At 36.0% G+C, this 21,817-nt stretch overlaps 1 protein-coding gene across 1 annotated transcript in view; it reads left to right on the top strand.

Moving 5' to 3' along the window:
* Window positions 1–21,817, top strand: part of LUZP2 (leucine zipper protein 2) — a 231,297-nt gene that overhangs the window by 18,500 nt on the left and 190,980 nt on the right. Inside the window, exons 4-5 of the mRNA XM_089915855.1 lie at window positions 2,717–2,798; window positions 9,418–9,480. Coding sequence (XP_089771981.1) covers window positions 2,717–2,798; window positions 9,418–9,480 — 145 coding nt within the window. The remainder of the gene's footprint in view (window positions 1–2,716; window positions 2,799–9,417; window positions 9,481–21,817) is intronic.

Below are 21,817 nucleotides of genomic sequence, written 5' to 3'. Positions count from 1 at the left end.
CTGTGTGTTTTTCTGTCTTCTCATTTTGCTTTTCTTACTGTGTTTGGGGTCTCCTTTTTGCAGGCTGCAGGTTCGTAGTTCCCGCTGTTTTTGATGTCTGTCTCCAGTGGCTAAGGTTGGTTCAGTGGGTTGTGTAGGCTTCCTGGTGGAGGGGACTAGTGCCTGTGTTGTGGTGGATGAGGCTGGATCTTGTCTCTCTAGTGGGCAGGTTCACGTCTGCTTGTGTGTTTTGGGGAGTCTGTGGCCTTATTATGATTTTAGGCAGCCTCTCTGCTAATGGGTGGGGTTGTGTTCCTGTTTTGCTAGTTGTTTGGCATAGGTTGTCCAGCACTGTAGCTTGCTGGTCTTTGAGCGAAGCTGGGTGTTGGTGTTGAGATGGAGGTCTCTGGGAGATTTTCGCCGTTTGATATTATGTGGAGCTGGGAGGTCCCTTGTGGACCAGTGTCCTGAAGTTGACTCTCCCACCTCAGAGGCACAGCACTGACTCCTGGCTGTAGCACCAAGAGTCTTTCATCCACAGGGCTCAGAATAAAAGCGTGAAAAAGTAAAAAGAAAGGAAGAAAGAAGATAATATAAAATAAATAAAGCTAAAATAAAATAAAGTTATTAAAATAAAAAAATAATTATTAAGAAAAAAATTTTTTTAAATCGTAATAACAAAAAATGGATGGATAGAACCCTAGGACAAATGGTGAAAGCAAAGCTATACAGACAAAACTCACCCAGAAGCATACACATACTCACAAAAAGAGAAAAAGGGGAAAAAATAATAAATCTTGCTCTCAAAGTCCACCTCCTCAATTTGGGATGATTCGTTGTCTATTCAGGTATTCCACAGGTGCAGGGTACATCAAGTTGATTGTATAGATTTAATCTGCTGCTCCTGAGGCTGCTGGGAGAGATTTCCCTTTCTCTTCTTTGTTCGCACAGCTCCCGGTGTTCAGCTTTGGATTTGGACCCGCCTCTGCGTGTAGGTCACCTCTTCTTCGCTCAGACAGGACGGGGTTAAAGTAGCCGCTGATTCTGGGTCTCTGGCTCACTCAGGCCGGGGAGAGGGAGGGGCACGGAGTGCGGGGCGGGCCTGCGGGAGCAGAGACCTGCGTGACGTTGCAGCAGACTGAGGTGCGCCCTGCGTTCTCCCGGGGAAGTTGTCCCTGGATCCCGGGACCCTGGCAGTGGCGGGCTGCACAGGCTCCCGGGAGGGGAGGTGCGGAGAGTGACCTGTGCTCCCACACAGGCTTCTTGGTGGCGGCAGCAGCAGCCTTAGCGTCTCCTGCCTGTCTCTGGCGTCCGCGCTGTTAGCGGCAGCTCGCGCCTGTCTCTGGAGCTCCTTTAAGCAGCGCTCTTAATCCCCTCTCCTCGAGCACCAGGAAACAAAGAGGGAAGTGTTAAGTCTCTTGCCTCTTCGGCAGGTCCAGACTTTTTCCCCGTCTCCCTCCCGGCTAGCCGTGGTGCACTAACCCCTTCAGGCTGTGTTCACGCCGCCAACCCCCGTCCTCTCCCTGCGCTCCGACCGAAGCCCGAGCGTCAGTTCCCAGCCCCGCCCGCCCCGGCGGGTGAGCAGACAAGCCTCTCAGGCTGGTGAGTGTTGGTCGGCACCGATCCTCTGTGCGGGAATCACTCCACTTTGCCCGCCGCAACCCTGTTGCTGCGCTCTCCTCCACGGCCCCGAAGCTCCCCCACTCCGCCACCCACAGTCTCCGCCCTCGAAGGGGCTTCCTAGTGTGTGGAAGCCTTTCCTCCTTCACAGCTCCCTTCCACTGGTGCAGGTGCCGTCCCTATCCTTTTGTCTCTGTTTTTCCTTTTTTCTTTTGCCCTACCCAGGTACTTGGGGAGTTTCTTGCGTTTTGGGAGGTCTGAGGTCTTCTGCCAGTGTTCAGTAGGTGTTCTGTAGGAGTTGTTCCACGTGTAGATGTATTTCTGGTATATCTGTGGGGAGGAAGGTGATCTCCACGTCTTCCCCCTCTCTCCTATCTGAAGTTTTTGAAGTGATAGCTTAGGTGATAAAATGAAGGCACAGTAATATAATAAAATTTGTCATAATTGAGAAAATCCTAAACCCTTGAGAGGAATTCATATTTATGAAAATATTTATATTTTTAATGTGAGACAGGGTCCTTATGTCCTACTGAACTTGAGACACAATATGTATATATGTGCAGATGTATTTTTTATTTTCTCCAATAAATGAGGCAGCTTTCGCCTTATATATATGTCTTTTTTCTCTTTGTTTTTACAAAAAGTCTCAGACCTTATACAGGATGTCTAAAACACAATGCTTTAGAATTAGTTAATGTAGAGCATCCAAGGGAATGATAATTTTATCCCATCAGCAAGTCTATGTTAACTTGTTTTCTAAACAGCATGTTCCCACCCTGGCATGCTGTCACTAAAATTAGCTTTCTAACTCCAATTATTATATCGATTTGATTTAACACATTATGCAGCTCACAGATGATTCACACAGTAGGATTCTCATAAGACACAATAGTAAGGCAATTTCCCTTAAATACAGCTTGCTTTTAGTGCTTGCATGGGAGAGAAGACTTTATTACCAGAGTCCTGAGATACATCTTGTATGTTTAACCATGGCTCTATATATTCTAGTTATGTTTCCTAAATGTATATATACAGCAAAACCTCCTTTCATCGTGTAAATAGGAAATAAGAGATTTATATGATGTCTCTCTTTTGCTCTCTATTTTCTACTAAACAGAGAACAAATGAAGTCTCTCCAGGAGGCCCTGGAAAATCAGCTTAAAGAGACAACTGAGAAAGCAGAAAAACAGCAGGCTACTGTAAGTGTTTCTCTTCTGTGTCCTTTGCTTTGGGCCTGGAAAATTGTTAACTTTTTTCCCTAAAATCATTATGGAACAAATACACCTGTGACAAATATAAATGAAAGTACAATGAAAACAACGCAATCAACAAGATTACAAAAATACTTAGCAGCAATCATTTCAAAAAAATATTTTCGTTGTATTTGATTCTTAGGGGTCTTCTGATTCCTAACCCTTATTTATGGATGAAAAACTCAGGGCAAGAGTGTTGGTGTCGGGCCCCCTATCAGTGGCTCTTGAATTTTAGGGTGTGACCTTGAACTAAGTTAAACTATACAGATCCCTAAGCCATACCTTACATCCACTGAATAGACATCTCCTAAGGGTGGAGCCACACCATCTGCCTACTTAATCAACTACACAGGTGATTCTGAGACACCCCAAAGTTTAAGAATCAAACTTCTCTCCAGAATTTCTCTTTCAAAATGATGTTCCATTGACCCTCACATTTCAATTCTTATAACTAATATTCAACACGGGCAGGAGAGATGGTGCTCTGGATAGTAGTGCTAAAAACTAGATTTCTACCTCATTCCCCACATGCACTTATGTACCATTTATGGAGATTGAACCTTTTATCTTGTTCGAGGACCTGAATCTATTTTAAAATATAGTATATTAATAGAAAATTTGAGGTATAGTAAGACCAATAGATCAGGAAACAATTACCTTTGGAAAGATAGTTTATTTCTCACAGTTCCCAATAGAGGGGCATGCCACATGACCGGGGACCACGCAGGCAAGCACCAGGTCAGGCACAAGGCAAAGGAAGGTGGGGAAACTGTGAACAAGAGCCTTTACTGTGGTTTCTGTGGGAAGGAATGGGCTAGGCAGGGTAAGCAGGCCTAGGATTGGCCCATTTGAATGATTTCAGCAGGCTTTGGGGCACAGGGACTATTTTTCTGGTACCCGGCCCTGGGGTGATTAAGGCAGGTGGACAGTCGCCTGAAGTGTGAGAACTCAGTACAAGGGGTGGCTGGAATTCTAGGCTCTGTATTGGTTAGTGTGTATTTGAAAAGCTTACCACCAGGAGGAGTGGGTGGGGAAGGAGCAGTGATGAGGAAGGCAGGAGGTCAAGATAGGATGATGCAAGCATATTACTGGGTTGTCCATAACAAGACTAGTCTGCGTATATGTGTAAGGTAGATGTTAGAGCATCAAGTTTACAGAAGCTAGAAACTGGACTAATACAACGTCTCCATCCAGGTTGATTACCTGGGATCCCAGCTCCTTTAAGAATTGTCATCCTGCCTTTCTTTTGCAAGTCTTCCTTGAATAATCTGGATTAGGGTATAAAGTTTTGCTTCTGAAACTTAGCCCTGTCTGTCATCTGGAGTACCTGCTTCTTGGAGACAGTCTTTGTAATAATGGCTGTTCATTCTTCTGGGTGCAGGATTATTTCTTGTTAATAAATTCACTGTTATATGTCCAGCCCACCTGTAAGGATGAGCATCTTTGTTCTTCTCTGTTATGCCATGGCAACACTCACTGCTAACCTACAAGGTGTCCTAGTGTCTGGCTTTTTGGACAGCAGGTGTTACATAAAAGAACAGACATATTTTTAGCACTATCATGTTGATTCCTCCCCTCAGAACCTGACCCAGCATAAGGAGCAACCCTAATTGCAATCCCATTTCTTTCTTGATCTATCACATTTAATCTCAACTTCTTCATAGCCCAGTCACAAATAATGGCAGTTAGAACAGGATAGAAATATTCACACATACTGTTTTCTCAGATTCTCACAATAAAACTGCACACTACTGTTGTTGTTTTTTTTTTGTTTTGTTTTGTTTTTCTGAAAATGAATAACTCTTGCTTGTATTTACACAGCTAGCATTTGGAGAAGCCAAGGCATGAACCTGTGTTTATTCCAATATGTTATGCACACTGTGTCTAACATCCCAAAAGAAGAAAGCTCTAACATTTGAAAGAGCTCAACAAAAGTTAGAAGAGTCAAGTATGGCAAAAGTGGGACAAAGGATGCATAGTTGGGAAGAAGGAGAAGACAGGACTGGCCAAGTCAGCTTTATCCTCACCTCAGAATCCTTGTAGTGCTTTTCTTAAAGTTCAGCATTGAATCTTGAGGGAGGATTTTCCTTTCCCACCCCAAAATACTCTACTAAACCAGGAACACCCTATATGTATTCATAACCTAACATGTGCTACAGAATAAGAATGTTCTGGGTTTAAATTCCTAGTGGACAACCTACTATCTGTAAATTTGAGTAAGCTCTTTAACTTCTGCAAGTTTCCTTATTTGAATTTGGGGAATAATTAAAATTAAAATAACATACATAATTTCCCTAAAATTATATCTGGCATATAGTAGATAGTAGAATCTAAACTAAATTTGATCTACTCAATAGAAAGAAAAAAATAAAATAATAAAATAACTAAATTATCCAATTGAGAGAAAAATGTAGGCAAAAGAATTACTGTTGGCAAAAGTCTCAATGTATTAGAAATAACGATAATTTAAATGGGTTAATTTTAATAATAATTTTTAAAAGACACAGAATAACTGCAATTAAGAAATTAGGACAATATATGCAAATGTGCTAATTTTAACAACTGAGAAGACCACATACTTAAAGTAAGCAATACAGGAAAATATATGCAAAACAACATAAAAGAAGTAAATGATTGACAGCAATATTAATGCTGGCAAATAGAATTTAAAGCACAAATATAATGTAAGAGAAAGCATTATATGCTAGCAAAGAAAAATAAATAAATAAAATGAGGTGTTTATAGTTATAACCATCATAAACATAAATGTACTTAACAAATCAGCTTCCATATCCATCAGTCTATGAGTGAAGGGAGAAATAGGCAAATACAAAGATCTTAAAAATACAACTGGTAGTAATAAATATTAGATATATATAGAAATCTCTAAAAAAGTGACTATGTTCTTTTTAAGTACATGCAGAACATCTAAAGAAATTTTATAGAAATATAATATGTATAATACAAAGTTATATACGTTCAAAAATATGACTAGCATATATACTATGTTATTCAATCCTTTTGTTATAAAATTTAAAATAAATTTTTATAAATGGTTAAACAATTCCTTATGTTTGGAAAATATATAACACATTTTGTAATAACCCTTCGGTTAATAAGGAATAATAAAAGAAATAAAGAAATACTTAATAATAGTGAAGACACTACATGCCAATATAATAATTGAGGTGAATTGATAGCTTTAAATGCATTTTTCCAGAAAAATAAAAGATTAGAAACATCAATTCAAGAAGTTATTTAAAAAGCAAAACATCAGTGCAATAAAGAGAGTATTATAAAGACCAGTGAAGACAATACTAAAATAGAAAACAGAAAAAGGTAAATTTAAGTTATTTGAAAAGACTATGATAAAAGACTTTAAGATATGAGAAAGATTAAGAATAGAAAGACAGGCTCAAATTTTAAAATGTTGAATTAAAAAAAGAGCTAAGGGCTTCCCTGGTGGTGCAGTGGTTGGGAGTCCGCCTGCCGATGCAGGGGACACGGGTTCGTGCCCCGGTCCGGGAAGATCCCACATGCTGCGGAGCGGCTGGGCCCGTGAGCCATGGCCGCTGAGCCTGCGCGTCCGGAGCCTGTGCTCCGCAATGGGAGAGGCCGCAACAGTGAGAGGCCCGCGTACCGCAAAAAAAAAAAAAAAAAAAAAAAAAAGGAGCTAAGAGTCATAATTGTAATAGGAATTCAAACAAATAATGCATTATGAGCAACAGTTCCCTGATACATTTAAAAATGTGCATGTAAATTTCTAGATAAATAAATATAAAATGCTAAAGCTTCTGTAAGAAGAAATTCAACACTTGAATAGCTGAACACAGTTGGAATTTTATTATGCTAAAAGACCCCTTTCCCAAGTATTTCAAAGCCAGAGGGTTTTCATGGTGACTTCTACTAATTTTTAAATATCAGTTGACTTCAAATATAGGCAAATATTTTCTGGAAAATAGAAAAAAATTGAAAACTTTCATTTCATTTTACAAACTTCATCAGTTATGATTACAAAATCAATTAATGGCTATATGTGTAAACTAATAGCTATTTTTATACTAACGAATGTACATGTAAAAGGTCTGTAAGAACAAATTCAAGACTATATTAGCAAAATATATCATCATGATCAATAAATGCAAATACCTGCAGAAATAAATAATACTTATCTTTTGGAGGGAATGTGTTTATGTTTTGAGTTGAATGACTGATATTTTCTAAGTCAAAATCCACAAAGAGATGACAGAAAGCTTAACAAATATGGGAATAACATATATTTAGTAAAAGCATGATTTTTTTTAATGTGCATCTGGTGGAATCTAGGAAAATACGATTTCATAGTACTGGGACTCATCACTTCCAAACTTTGGTAAAGACTCAAACTGTTTGTGCTTTTTCTCCCTATTTGAGGATTCTAGGTTAACTAAGGATTAAATAAGTATATGTTTTAATTGTTGCAAATCATTCAACAATTATTCTTTCTGCTAGGAAGACTATAGTTGATGTAGTTGAAAGTTGGATAAGAAGGGGAGAATGAAATAATTGTAATTGTTCACTCTCAAACAGAGGGAAAACATTTGGATTTGATTTTGTAAATATTGTGCTATTTTAGATTTAAGAGCAGATACTCTTATGTGCTGCCCTTGATTATATATCTAATTACTAAATTGAACTATCTCCTTAATGGGACAATGAGTGTGACTCAAATTTTCAGGTTGCTCCAAGGATCTTCATAATTCAAATGTAAGCTTGAAAATTGTTATGACCAAAATGATGGACATAGTGGTTCTCAGGCTTCTGCTTCTGTTTTACATGTAGTTGGACCATCAAAAATTTTTTGGTTTAGGTTTTGTTACCTTTTGAGGAAATGGTAATACAAGGACACCTACACAAGCCAGAAAAGACAAGGTGTTAATACGTGTTGTAAAGCTTTACAGACGCACAACAAATATAATGTACAGAAAGTGAACAAGACTACTACACATCAAATCCAGGATAGTGGTTACCTCTGCGGGGAGGGGAGGAAGAAAAATTAGGTGGGGCTTTAATAGTACTATAACATTTTCTTTACAAGGTCTGAAGAAAATTGGACAAAGCATTTATATATATTTATTCGTAGGGTGGGCCCAGAAGCATTTTACATAGTATTACTCTTGTTCTTTTGTTTATGTTTGAAAGGTTTCAGAACTATTTTTTTAATGTGTATATATTATATACGGTAAAAATTAACTTTACTCCTAAATTTGATTTCCACTGACTTAATCTATCTCTAGAGATAATCCACATTACCACTCTCTTTTGCATCATTCCAGGAATCCTCTAAGACTATGTTATTCAATATATAACCACCAGATACATGAGGCTTTTGAACATTATAAAATGGCTAGTCCAAATTGAGATATGCTGTATGTGTAAAACACACAGTGAATTCTAAAGATATATTGCAAAAAAAAAGTCAATTTATCATCATTAATCCATTACATGTCAAATGATACTATTTTGAATATATTGAATTAAATAAAATATATCAGTAAAATTAATTTTACCTGTTCCTTTTACTTTTTAAAAAAGTGTGACTGGCAGAAAATTGAAAATTGGAAAAATTAAATGTTTCATCCACTGTCATTCATTCACATAAATAGTGAACCCTCAGGGACCATAGAGTCTCATATTTTAGCTACTGTGCCATACTGACCTTTTTGAAAGCAGTCAGGCAGATAAAGACGCAATGTTTATACAGATACAGTTTGAATAACTGGACTAAGGGTACCGAGTCTGACAATATCATAATTCAGCAGGAAACATCATGGTTTCTCTGGTACAGTATTTATAGCGTTCCATGCTTTTGAGGTCAGGAGCATCACTATGCAATTGCTCTCAAACCTGGCCTTATATAAAAATTACCTGGAGCATGTTTTAATTAAAGAGATTCCTAGGCCCAACCCTAGAATTTAACTTTGTTTAAGAGCCACATTTTTAAAAATTGAAGTTTAGACAAGTAAGCGAATCACAGTCATAACATGCATTTCTCAATTTTTAAAATTTTTTTTAAACTTTTTTATTATGGAGAATTTCAGACTTACACAAAAGTAGAAGTAGTGTAATAAATCCCCATGAATCCATCAATTAGCTTCAAGAATTAACAACACATAGCCAATCTCATCTCAAGCATATCATTCTCTTGTCCCCTCCTCATTTTTTTTATACAGTGGGTCCTTGTTGGTTATTTATTTTACATATAGCAGTGTGTACAGTCAATCCCAAACTCCCTAACTATCCCTGCCCCCCAGATGAACTTATTTATAAAACAGAAACAGACTAAATTAAAAAATAATAATAATCTTTTATTACATAAGAAAAAGTTATGTGATATAACTAGTGGATATATTTATGAATTTGGCAATAAAAATGTGGATAACGAAAATTTTAACCCTTTGTTCTTTTTCAGTATTTGTTGACAAAGAGATAATTTTATTATACTTCAAAAATTGTGAAAATAAATTTATAAAAGTTATAGAAATGAATTTGAAATATGTCTACATGATATTCTATTTATTTTCAGATTGCTTTTTTAAAGACTGAAATGGAGAGAAAGAACAAAATGATCCGAGATCTCCAAAATGAGGTAAGACATATTTCAGGAAAATTTCATACAAGTCAAAGAATATACAGAAACAAACATATTGATTTGCCGTAAGCTCTGGGGTATGATCACATGCAAATACGTCCTTTAGTTAAGTACTAATGGAGAGGAACTATAAGGTTAAAACTTGAGTATATAATCCCTACTTTAACATATATTTGATAATGTTATTAGTTCATACATCTCCAGGTCATTTTCCCTTCTAATTATATTTTGCTTGGGCAATGTTAAAAATTTATTTTTATTTTATAAATTTATTTGTCTACCAAATGACATCACAGGCACTGAAGAAGAGAGCTAGTTAGAAATGGACCTTATGTTAGGAAAAGTCAATCTAGAATGAAAAATTTATGTGAGGTAATCTTGGAGTGATGTAGATTTGAAATAAATAAGCTGTAACCGCTTTCCTTACAACCTTTAAAATGTAAGGATCCTATAAAATGCTGTATGACTTTTCCTCCTTTTGACTTTTTGTCTACCCTGTTACATAACTACTTTATTTTCTAAAATTTCTCCATCATATTTGTATTTCCACCTTTTTATTTCTTTTTTTTCCTTGAATGAAATTAGTTATTTAGAACTATTAAACCATGATTAATTAAAGATATATCTTCTTTTATCAATCCCACTAAGGTGGATTTTAAATCCCAAATCAACTGCTTTAGCCATTTCTAGTCTCCTTTATTCCCCTTCCTTCCTCCCTCCCTCCCTCCCTCCCTTCCTTCCTCCAATTTTTTGAGACATTTCAAATACAGATGAGCTACATTATTCCTATATCATTTCCACCTTGATGCCCAGGTTAAAAAATAGACTATACAAATGCCTTGGTATCAAGATTCAGCATTTGTACTCTGATCATGACATTAAAGTGGTTTATCAAATGTGCAAAATGATGTATAGAAAAAAGGAAAACAAGAAAAGTTTTAAGTGTCTTGCTTATGATTCTATTGTATTTTCATTTCTTTCTAATGATTTTTTTCTTCTGAGTCTTCTTAAGAAAGTCTAATGAGATGGACTTGATAATGTTTTCCCTGAGGCCTAAATCTTGGATTTATTGTTTATGGTGGAAAATGTCAGTAAACTAGAGTTACCGAAATACTGGTTGTACTAGATAATTTCTTGTTCTCTGGGTCTCAGAGAGGGCCCGATTACTCAAGTCTAAAACTTTCCATGGATCATTTAAGACAAAGAGAATGTTTAAAACAATGTTAAAGCCAGTATTAAAATAGGAAAGAAAGTACATTTAGACGTGTACACACACATCCATGCACACACACACGCACACAACAACAACAACATGAACCCCGTTGTATAAGAATGAAAGGATTATGGGCTAATTTATATCTCTGTGTATGTATTATCAGTTAATTTTTCATCTTACATAATTTTTTAAAAATCTAGAATTTAAGGAGGAAGCTCTTTTAAAACCAAACTATAAATTATTCATATCAGGTACCTATGAGGATTAACAAAATATTTTATTTCCTTCCATGGGATCATTTTTTAAGTTTAATATTAATTTTCTAAGTGTATAGGCTAGTATAATTAAAAAAGCAATACAACTCTTCAGAAGTAATGGCTGCCAAATGTAAGCTTTGTAATTAAATTTGCTACTATTTACTTTCATCATATTGAAAATCTGCAAGATGATACTTGATAACCAGAAAAGTCTTTGACTTCTCTAACAAAACCTAATGGTGAACATATATTATCAACTGAATCCTTTTAATTTGACTTCTTTTTATTAATTCATTGGAATTTTAGATTTGTTATTTTGACAAATAATCAGTATGTAGAGGTTAAACAAAATACTTGGCCCATACTCTGCACAGTAAAATTATATGGACACTACCTGAAAGATTTTTGTTCAGGAGTAATAAAATAAAAAGGCAAATTGACTAAACAAAATACAGAGAGGTGAGGGAGATCATACAGGTATAAAAGAGATTTCTGGGAGAAGATCAAAATTTCCTGAATGACTTCTGAGTGAGGATATTGGGGAAGTCCCAATTTAAGAAGGGACTTTTGAAAAGTTATTAAAGAATGATCGGTATTTTTTTCATATGTGAAGGTAAATATCTTAAAAGGCACTTTTATGTTAGAAGCTAAGCATTTAGTTTTTAAGATTTACCTCATCCCTTGGAGAGGGAAAATATTTAGATTTTATTTTTAGGCAAATGCTGTGTAGGGCAGAAAGCATTTTGATTTTTCCATCCAGGCAGTCATATCTGGAATGGAATACATGGGACCCCGTGATTCAAAGACTGTGTTCATAACTGGGAAAGGACATCGGAGAATATTTGGAGAATATGGATAGCAAAGTGAGAATGCAAGATAAAAAGAAATAGATTTTTTTTTTTAAACCAAGAAAGTTAAGAGTGAGACTGAAAAGAGTATAGCTATGAGTTAATCACAGTATTTCAAGCTCCTTTATTTTATCTGTCTCTATGGGTATCTATGTCTTCACATGGACATCACATTTAACCTGTGTCTGGGATTGCTTTTACTCACAGAAGCTTTATTGAGATTTAGGGGTCCAAATTTCAGGTCTAGGCCTTCTGCTTTTCTGCTTATATTCTCTTTCATGGAACATGCAAGCCAAATCTATTCTGCCACAGTGTGTATTTCTTTGTACCAAATCACCTTATTAGCAATTAATAAATGATGAAATGATGTCAGTAAAGTTTGAAAAATTGTGTTGGTTTATATGTAATTTTTCCCAACATGTTGAGGTTTGAAGCAATCGGGAAAGCCTTGTCAAATTTTAGAGAAAATTTTTATCATACAAAGACAAAAGAAAATATGCAAAAGGACCTCCCTTTAGTGCATGTAGTGGTGTTTTAGTGCCTTCAAAACATTTTAAAAAATGTTTCTTACTGCCCCAAGATATCTGACTAAACTGTGAATATAGAAGACTCTAAGGCATTCCCCAGTATTAAAATAAGAGATTAGTGAAAAATATGTATCAGAAATTAATTCTGATAATCTACTTTATTAGAAGTCAATTCCCTGTAGGGTCTACATCTCAAAAGAGAAAACAGTAAATTCTAAGTGTAAGACTGTGCAAAGGATTGAGTATGATTTGGGGGATAAATGCTAGAAAATATTAAACTGTGGTTGTATTTTTATTACTATTGTCATTATTTTATTACTATTGTCATTATTTTGTTAATATTATCACAAAATTACACAGTAAGTGGTCTTCCTCAATCACAATTTTCTCATACATCCTGTATTTTTCGTGTACACATTTGCAGAATATGAGATTTCTCACAGTGCAAAAATTGATTTATAGTAGCTATCTCACCATTTTTTTTAGTAACTTCTTAATCTGTCTCTAATTCTGATGTCTCTTATGTAATCCGTTTTATGCATTCAATTACTTATTTTGCATTTGGATATTGTATGGTTACAACAAATGTAAAAAGTTGTACCAGAAAGCAAAACAAAGAAACAAAAACACTTAGCCTTTCTTCTCTGACTTCCATAACTGCATCATCATGTGATATAGACAATCTTATTGACTCCAAAGCTTAGAATTCTCTTTGACTTCGCACTTTTAAAACACCCTCTCTCTATTGTCATTTCTAATTTTCTTTAATTTTATCCACTGTTTCCCCTAGGATAAAATAAGTTTCTCTATAGTGGTTCCAGATATAAGGAAGGGATAAGTATGGTAATACATAGGTATTGAAATATTAGATAAATTAGGCATTGAGACAAGCATCTCTGATTAGTTTGAAACTCCTTAATGAAATGTGAGAGTTTGATAATGTTCAGGACTTTTCAAAGGAGTACATAGCTACAAATATTTGAATTAGATTAGTATTAAAACATAGTCTATATTAAATTAGTGAGTACATAGAGATAACAAAGGGAAGGGAAGAAAAGTGAAAGGAAGAGAGAGAGGGAAAAAGAAAAGAAAGGAAGGAAGGGAGGAAGAAAAGAAAGAAGGGAAGGAAGGAAAGAAAGAAGGAAATAAAGGAAGGAAGGGAGGGAAGGAGGAAGACAGGCAAGTTGGGGAAGTACCCCCACCCCAAATCTCTTCTGTGATGGTTTGTTTTAGTATAGATTCTTATGATTGATTATTTGCCCGAGACTCATTCAAGATAGTTGGAGGTAAGGAAAAAATAAGAAATCACATTTCTAGAATGGTAATAATAAAGTCAGGAACCATAAAAGTGGGCCTTACTCTGCCAGTGATAGAAATCAGAAATTTGTCAAAACTACTCTCCATAGCAGGTTTTCCCTCTCACTATTTCATGTCTCCATTGTCCTTTCTTTCTAGTCTCTCAGTTACTTAGCTCATCTATTTTTCGCATGGCTCGCATAGTTTAACCCAACTTTGAAATACTAATCTGCCTTCTCTATCTCCTACTAATATGCAGTTTAATCTTCTTTAATGTTTTGTTTTATTGCTGTTGTTATAAGTGCCTGGGGGGAAAGTCTTGCTACAGGTCAAGTCACTGGCCAATCTGTGGGTTTCCAAAGGGTTCCAAATAATCATTGACACATATCCAGGTATATGAGGAATAAAACATGGGTCTTTAGGGGCAATGTGCCAGTTGTGACAAAAAGCAACCTCTGATAAGAAGAAAATGACTTATTAAGCCATTTAGAGGACTCCACAAAATGTTAGGAGAGGTGCATACGCATTTTGTAGGCTGAGCTTAGAAACAACTCCACAAACAAACCCCAGAGCTGTTTGTCTCAAGGCAGGGCTACCTCTGCCAAGATCAGGAAGCTGCCAGCCACCTTTATCTTCCCATCACAGGGAGCTCCGGTATCACATAGCCATATCCCTTGTGCATCAGACCATGGATAACATCTAGCCTGTTTTCCCATGTAAGTAATTGCTGTATCTGCATTTTGAAGGGATCATATCTGATTAGCAAAGTCTAAGTCATGTCTGCCCTAGAGCTGCAATGCACTTTAGAAACAAAAAGGATTTGTTTTATTTCTAATTTGTTTGCTTTCATTTTTCCTTGGGAATACGGGTTTAACACTATGAAAAACTTTCACATCGTGGAAACAATGTTCCAAAATTTGGTAGCTAGTGTATTAACAACTTTTCTTTTAAAAAAAAGGGTTAGAGTGTGGTAACCAGCTTTAGTATATGTTATGTCATCACTGAAGGGCTCTGAGTGGTTGAGAGACGTGCTCTAACACTGATAGAGTATCCAGTTGTGCATGTGTGTATATTACAATATCTTGTGTGTATACATGGCCTCTTGCCTGTCCTTTAACATGTGATTTTAGCTTTGCTTTTGTATGAACTATTTCCTCAACTAGATGCTGACTCTTCAAAGTTAGAATCCTACCTTTACTAAAATATTATAATTCAGATTTTTTTACACACACAGAAAAACACAGGGCCGGGACTCTGTGTACAGTGAAGATAAATGAAAGCCATATTTAAGTCCGTTCTTAGCACCAGTGACTTCAATAAATTAAATAAACATTGGACACCGTGTCCAAATTTGGAGATTGAAGCTGGTTTCCCTAATTTGCTGTTCTCTACAACAGGGATAGTTAGAGACCCAGCAAGATATCAGAGAATCTCTGACCATCTGGAAATTATTAAGATGACAGAAAAAAATATATAGATGCATATGTGTATTTTTCAAAGGTGAGGATGTAGATTTTCAGGGAGAGTCCATGACTGAAACAAAAAAATAATAAAGTCAATAACCTCTGATCTAGATAAAATTCTAGTAAATTTTAAGAAAACCCATTTTCGTTCAATTCTTGTGGCTGTAAGTCTCTGTAAAATAAATTATTCCATCTTCTTGCCTCAATAAGGACACTCAAGTGAAGATGATGGGATATTTCATAATGTGACAGAGTGCTCCAGGGCCATCATTCTGAAATGGTGCCTGCAGATGAACCTTTGTGAGAGTTTGAGTTGAATATGTACTGAGTCCAGGACATGCTTGAGATGCTTTCAGATAATTCCATCACAACTTTCTTACTTTATTCCTTCTGGTTTATCTTTTAGAATGATGATTTCTGAGAAATTTTGGCCAACTGGTTATTTTGGTTAATTGTGTATCCATTATCTAAAGTTTATTATAACCCATTTGTACTAGGTCCTAGGGCTACTGTAATAAAGTAACACAAGCTGGGTGGCTTAAAACAATAAGAGTGTACTCTATCACCATTCTGAAGGACAGAAGTCTAAAATCAAAAAAATGTCACAGGACCATGCTCCCTCTGAAGGTTCTAGAGAATAATCCTGCTTTGCCTCTTCCTACTTTCTAGCGCCTCCTGGCAATCCTTGACATTCTTTGGCTTGTCAAGAATCTCTGCCTTGTCTTCCTATGGCCTTCTCTATGTATCTCTTTGTTTTCTACTCTTCTTTATGGACACCTCTTATGGGATTTAGGACCCACCCTAATCCAGTATAACCTGATTTTAGCTTAATTACATGTGCAAAAAACACTTTATTAATAGGGGCACAACTTAAGGTTCCAGGTAGACGTGAATTTTAGGGTGATACTATTCAAATGCCATTTTGTATATTCCAGATAAACAGCTTAGGCAATTTTTTTTCTAAACAGGCAAAGAGAGAACATTTTATTAGGTATAAGCCTTAGCCAATGTTTCAATGGGGAAAGAGGAAAGACTTTTATTAGATATAAATCTGCCTATGGAAGTACTTTAATACTCCTTATTTAGATGCATATATAAGGTTTGTTTATATATTCATTTGTAATAAACATATAACTTAATTCCCAAAATTATCTCAACATTTTGCTAGTTCCTGAGATATATAAATATTATAAATTTCAATGAACACAAAACAATCTCTGATCATGAAGGGTGTAAGGAGCAGAATTTAATATTGTATAACAAGTAACATATTTTGCCATATAATATGTTATGATACAATAATAATCACACAATTTGCGCAAAATATCTACAATAAAAACAGGTTGAAATAAGCATTTTACAATAACATATTGTAAAGGGGCCGATGAAGGCAATAACCTACTCAGGTGTGGTGGCCACTGAATGTGTCATTGAAGGGGTGGGTTTTGAAAGGAATGAAGTGATTAGAACTTATGGCTATTTATTCATAATCAAGAAAGCAAACATTAAAAAAAGTGAATACTTCAAAAGTTTCCTTGTAGGTGAAAAAAGATTGTTAGATGTTTATTGCTGTGAAGAAAGTAGTTAATTTTGATGCTTATAGCTGAATCCAATTTCAGGCCAGTTGACTTGCAAAGAGTAAGTAATGCTGTAAGTATGTGTTACAAAAGTGGGTTGGAACAGCCAAACAGATTGACACAGCCAAAGAGTAATAAACAGAAAAATAAATCTGAAAATTACCACTATCAGATACAATTACATCAGTAAACTTTCTAGTTTGCAAGGACATAGAATTTTTACTCAGTGTTTCTGAAGTAAACCAGGACTGCTGTCTTATGGGAGATTATGGTCTACCAAAAATCTCATTTTATTTAATGTTACAATCAATTAATTCCACCAAGTTCTAATTTCCTGATTGAGAATGTTGGATAGATGCTGACATTGTACACAATTTTAGGAATAGTTTTCCATTGAAATTGTGTCTTTAGCCCCTGGCTGCATCTGGATCACTATTTCTGTTCTGTGATAGAGGAATGTCTAGTATTCTCTGTCATGCTTCAGGTAAAGGGGAAAGTTTGATTTCTTAATTTTGCGTCTTCTATAAACATTATTTTATAAGTTTTAAGCACCTCAGAATATGGTTAATTTAATAAATGAGAAAACAATGTGTGAAAGACATTTAGCATATGTTTAGACAGTTAGCTTGTAACAAATGGAAACTATTATCATCATCATAGTTATTATTGTCATTGGGTTCTGAGGTAAAATTTGTTCATCAATAAGCAATACTATGGAAAACTATTTGCTTAGAAAATGGTCTTAAACAAACAAACAAATACACTAAAACTCCATATTTCATTTAAATATAAATACCAAGGTAAGACAGGACTCTCTCTAACTACTGAACAGTCTCATTCCATCTCTCATAGTGTCTCTCTCCACATGGCAGACAAGAAGTCCAAGAACTGTCTGATTAATATTCTACCCGCTTAGAAATAATAGCCAAGTGAGACCATTTTTTCAGATTACATGAGCAGAAAAATCCCAGGAAAGAGCCTATATTGTTTGGATGCCTGAGTTAATCATCATGGGCAGGGGAGTAGAGCATTTTGGCCAAGTCTGAGTCACATTTCTATCCTTTTGTTAGATGAGAGCAACACGACTCAAAACTTGGATGAATTTGCTACAGGAAAGAAAGGTTCATTGCAAAAGATTGCCTAGATATTGGACCAATAACATAAAATATATAAAGAAACCCATCAAACACTTCTATTACTCCCTCTTGGCCTCACCCATTTTCTAACCCTCAGATCAGAGCAGTAAGTAATACTTTAATCATTTCAAGTCCCAAGTCATGCATGATGTATTTGCATCACCATATCTTTGTTAGTAATGCTCCCTTGCATATAATTTCACCCTCATTCCAAACATATTAAGGATCTTTACTTCTCTCATTTTATATTTATTGCTACATTCAAATTCTTAGTAAAAATGACCTAGGGAGGGCTTCCCTGGTGGCGCAGCGGTTGAGAGTCTGCCTGCCAATGCAGGGGACACGGGTTCGTGCCCCGGTCCGGGAAGATCCCACATGCCGCGGAGCAGCTGGGCCCGTGAGCCATGGCCCTGAGCCTGCGTGTCCAGAGCCTGTGCTCCGCAGCAGGAGAGGCCACAACAGTGAGGGGCCTGCGTACCGGAAAAAAAAAAAAAAAGACCTAGGGAAGCTTTAGTCATATAGCATTAGGTAAATGATCTTCTCTGTTTGTAATAGCTTTGTACATTAATTGCCAAAACCTTGAAGCAACCTTCTTTCAGTAGGTTAATAGATAAATAAACTGTGATAATCCAGACAATGGAATATTATTCAACACTAAAAGGAAATGAGCTATCAAGCCACGAAAAGACGTAGAGGAAACTTAACTAAATTAAAGAAACCAATTTGAAATGTCTACATGCTGTGTGACTCCAGCTGTATGACATTCTGGAAAAGACAAAACTATGGAGACAATAAAAAGGCAAGTGGTTTTGGGGGACTTCACTGGCGGTTCAGCAGTTAAGACTCCACACCCACAATGCAGGGGGCACAAGTTTGATCCCTGGTTGGGGAACTAAGATCCCGCATGTTGAATGCACGGCCAAAAAAAAAAAGATAAGTGGTTGTCAAAGGATAGAAGAGCGGGATAGATAAGTAGACAGAACAAAGAAAAATTTTACGCATATGAAACTACTCTGTGTGCTACTATAATTGTGATACATGTCATTATACATTTGTCCAAACTATTAGAATGTACAACACCAAGAGTGAACCTTGTAACAAATGTACCACTCTAGTGGGGGACTTATAATGGTAGAAGCTATGGCTGAGTTGGGGTAGGTGGAATATGGGAAATCTATGTACTTTCCTCTCAACTTTGCTATTTAACTGCTCTAAAAATGAAGTCTATTAAAAATAACACACAAACATACAACATGTAGTTCACCCTATTAACAAAATTTTAAGTGTACAGAGTATTATTTACCGTATACGTATTTGTTTTTTAAAGATATAAAAACAGAAAAGTTATATTTACTTTTTAAATTATTTTGTTTATTTATTTATATTTATTTATTATTGTATCCTTTATGGAAAATAGTAAGAACTTGATAAATATTTGTTGAGTGAATAATAAATATTGCTTCACCAGGTTATATTTATGTAAGTTGTATGGGATAGGCCACTGTCCATAATTCATAGTAATGAGTCCCCAAACTTATGAGAGTTATTCCTTAAACCAACTTGAAATGACTTTGAAAGTCCTAGAGAATCAGAAAACCTCATATTGTTTAGAAGCTGCTAAAGCTTGCTATCCCAAGTTTTTTCATATGGAGCTGGAAGGCAGGGTATTGTACTTTTGGTTCCCTCACATGCTGCAATGAAAGAATAAAAGCATGAAAGAAGAAAACCACAAAAAAAAAAAAAGGAAAAAGAAAGGGAAGAAAGAAAGAAGTGAGAGAGGAAGAAAGCATGAGAAAAGTAACTTGACTTGGGCTGATTATTGAGAGAGTGGAGTTTTTACCAGCATCTGGTGATTTTGTCACCTTGGAGAAGTCACTACTTTTATGTGTGTCATTGGTAAAATAAGGGTTTTACATGAAATGATCCCCTTGATTCCTTAAACTCCAAAGTTTATAAATTCTTAATCTGTAGAAACAGTAACTCATAAGCTGTTAGTTAATATCTAAGTACTATACACAGGATAAATTCCAAGAAGATGGTCATTAGTATTTCAAACAAATCCCTAAATAGCTGTAAATTGTGTTTGGATTTACTTAGAGCTTTTTATTCTAGGAGTGTTTAAAAATATTGACCACCAAAGTAAGCAGCTCTCTAGTACATGTCATAAATAAATGTAAAATGCATAGTTATCAGACCATCAAGCAAGAATTTTTTAAAAAATGTTTTCATCATTTAACCTGTATTTTTAGTGGTAAAATGTAACTTTAAAGAAAGTTGGTTTAGAAAATCATTATTTTAAGGTTTATTTCTAGTGAGTGTACAAGTTCACAGAATGTTGGAAATATTTTGAGACAATTACTTAGGCAATTATAAACTATTTTTCCCCCTCAGAGGTGTAGAAAAGACCAGTGCTTAGGACAAAAATAGGTGTCACGGTACTAAAAAAGTTAGTGGTACTAAAACACACCAGCTTCAAATCATATCTTTGACACTTACTATCTGTGATACTTAGATGTGATCATCATATAAGTAGAAACACTCACATCCACTCCCACAGTTGTTATGATGGTCCAAGGAGATAATAGTTATGAGAACAGCTGTAACTGTGTCCTTCCTTGTTCTTCCTAATAAATGTTATCTCTTAATATATGGCTCTCACAAAATAAACATTACTCATGGTATATTTTTTAATGAGTTATTACATGGAAAATATACATAATAGGCTGAAAAATGGCCTAAACATAGCAGGTCCCAGTTCCTGGAACCTGTACCTATTTCACCTTATAATGAAAAAGTGTCTTTGCATATGTGATTAAGAATTTTGAGATACTGAAATTATCCTGAATTATCCCCGTGGACCCTAAATGCAATCACAGTTGCCCTTATTTGACACACACCGAGAGGAGGAGGCAGTACAAAGACAGAGCAGGGAGATATTTGAATATGCTGGCCTTGAAGATGGGAAAGATGCAGCCACAAGCCAATGGTTGCCTACAGCCGTGAGTTGACTGGGAGGGACAAGGAACAAGTTCTCTCCTAGGGCCTCTGGAGAGAGCTCAGCCCTGCTGAAAGCAGGATTTCAGCCTGGTGACTTCTGGCTCCCAGAACTGATAGACAATGAATTTCTCGTGTTTTAAGTCACCCAATTTCTGGTAATTTCTTACAGTGGCCTCAGAAAGCTAAGACGGTAGGGATTGGATGAGGCAAGTCTCCAGGTTATTATTGGCAATAATTTCTTAAGTGTATCATATGATGGCAGATTCCATTTTCTCCTATTAATTTTGAAACTGAACTGAAGCTCTAGCAAGAATTCCATTCACCCACGTGATCCATTTTATAGGTGATGGTTAAATAGTCATCTGTTTTATCTTAAACCATTATTTATTACACACTTTGGTTCTGGGCACTGTACTCAGCAGGGAGGAAATAAAATCAGTAAGATTTTCCAAGCCTTGATTTTTCCAAATTTTAGTCTTGTATGGGCCTCAAAACACAATAAAATGATGTAATAGTAATAAAACCTGTACAGTCAGACCTCGGAGTTACTGCACGTTCTGTTCCAGAACACTGCAATAAAGTGATTTTCACAATAGAGTCACATGAAATTTTTGGTTTCCCAGTGTATATAAAAGTTATATCTATTAACTGTGCAATAGACTTACAGCTAAAAAAGAACAATGTACACACCTTAATTTTAAAATGCTGTATTGCTCAAAAGTGCTAAAAACATCATCTGAGCCTTAAGCGGGGTATGATCTTTTTTGCTGGTGGAGGGTCTTGCCTCGATGTTGATGGCTGCTGACTGATCGTGGTGATGGTTGTTGAAGGCTGAAGTGGCTGTGGCAGTTTCTTAAAATAAGACCACAATGATGTTTGCCACATTGATTGACTCTTCCTTTCATGAACGACCTCTCTGTAAATGCAATGCTGTTTGATAGCATTTTACCCACAGTAGAACTTCTTTCAAAATTGGAGTCAGTCCCCTCAAAGCCTGCTGCTGATTTATCAATGATG

The sequence above is a fragment of the Delphinapterus leucas genome, chromosome 7 (genome assembly GCF_059928025.1).
Source record: "Delphinapterus leucas isolate spDelLeu-1000000601 "Yukka" chromosome 7, BTC_Dleu_Yukka2, whole genome shotgun sequence".
NCBI classification, from domain to species: domain Eukaryota; kingdom Metazoa; phylum Chordata; class Mammalia; order Artiodactyla; family Monodontidae; genus Delphinapterus; species Delphinapterus leucas.
This window is presented reverse-complemented; position numbering and strand designations above follow the sequence as displayed.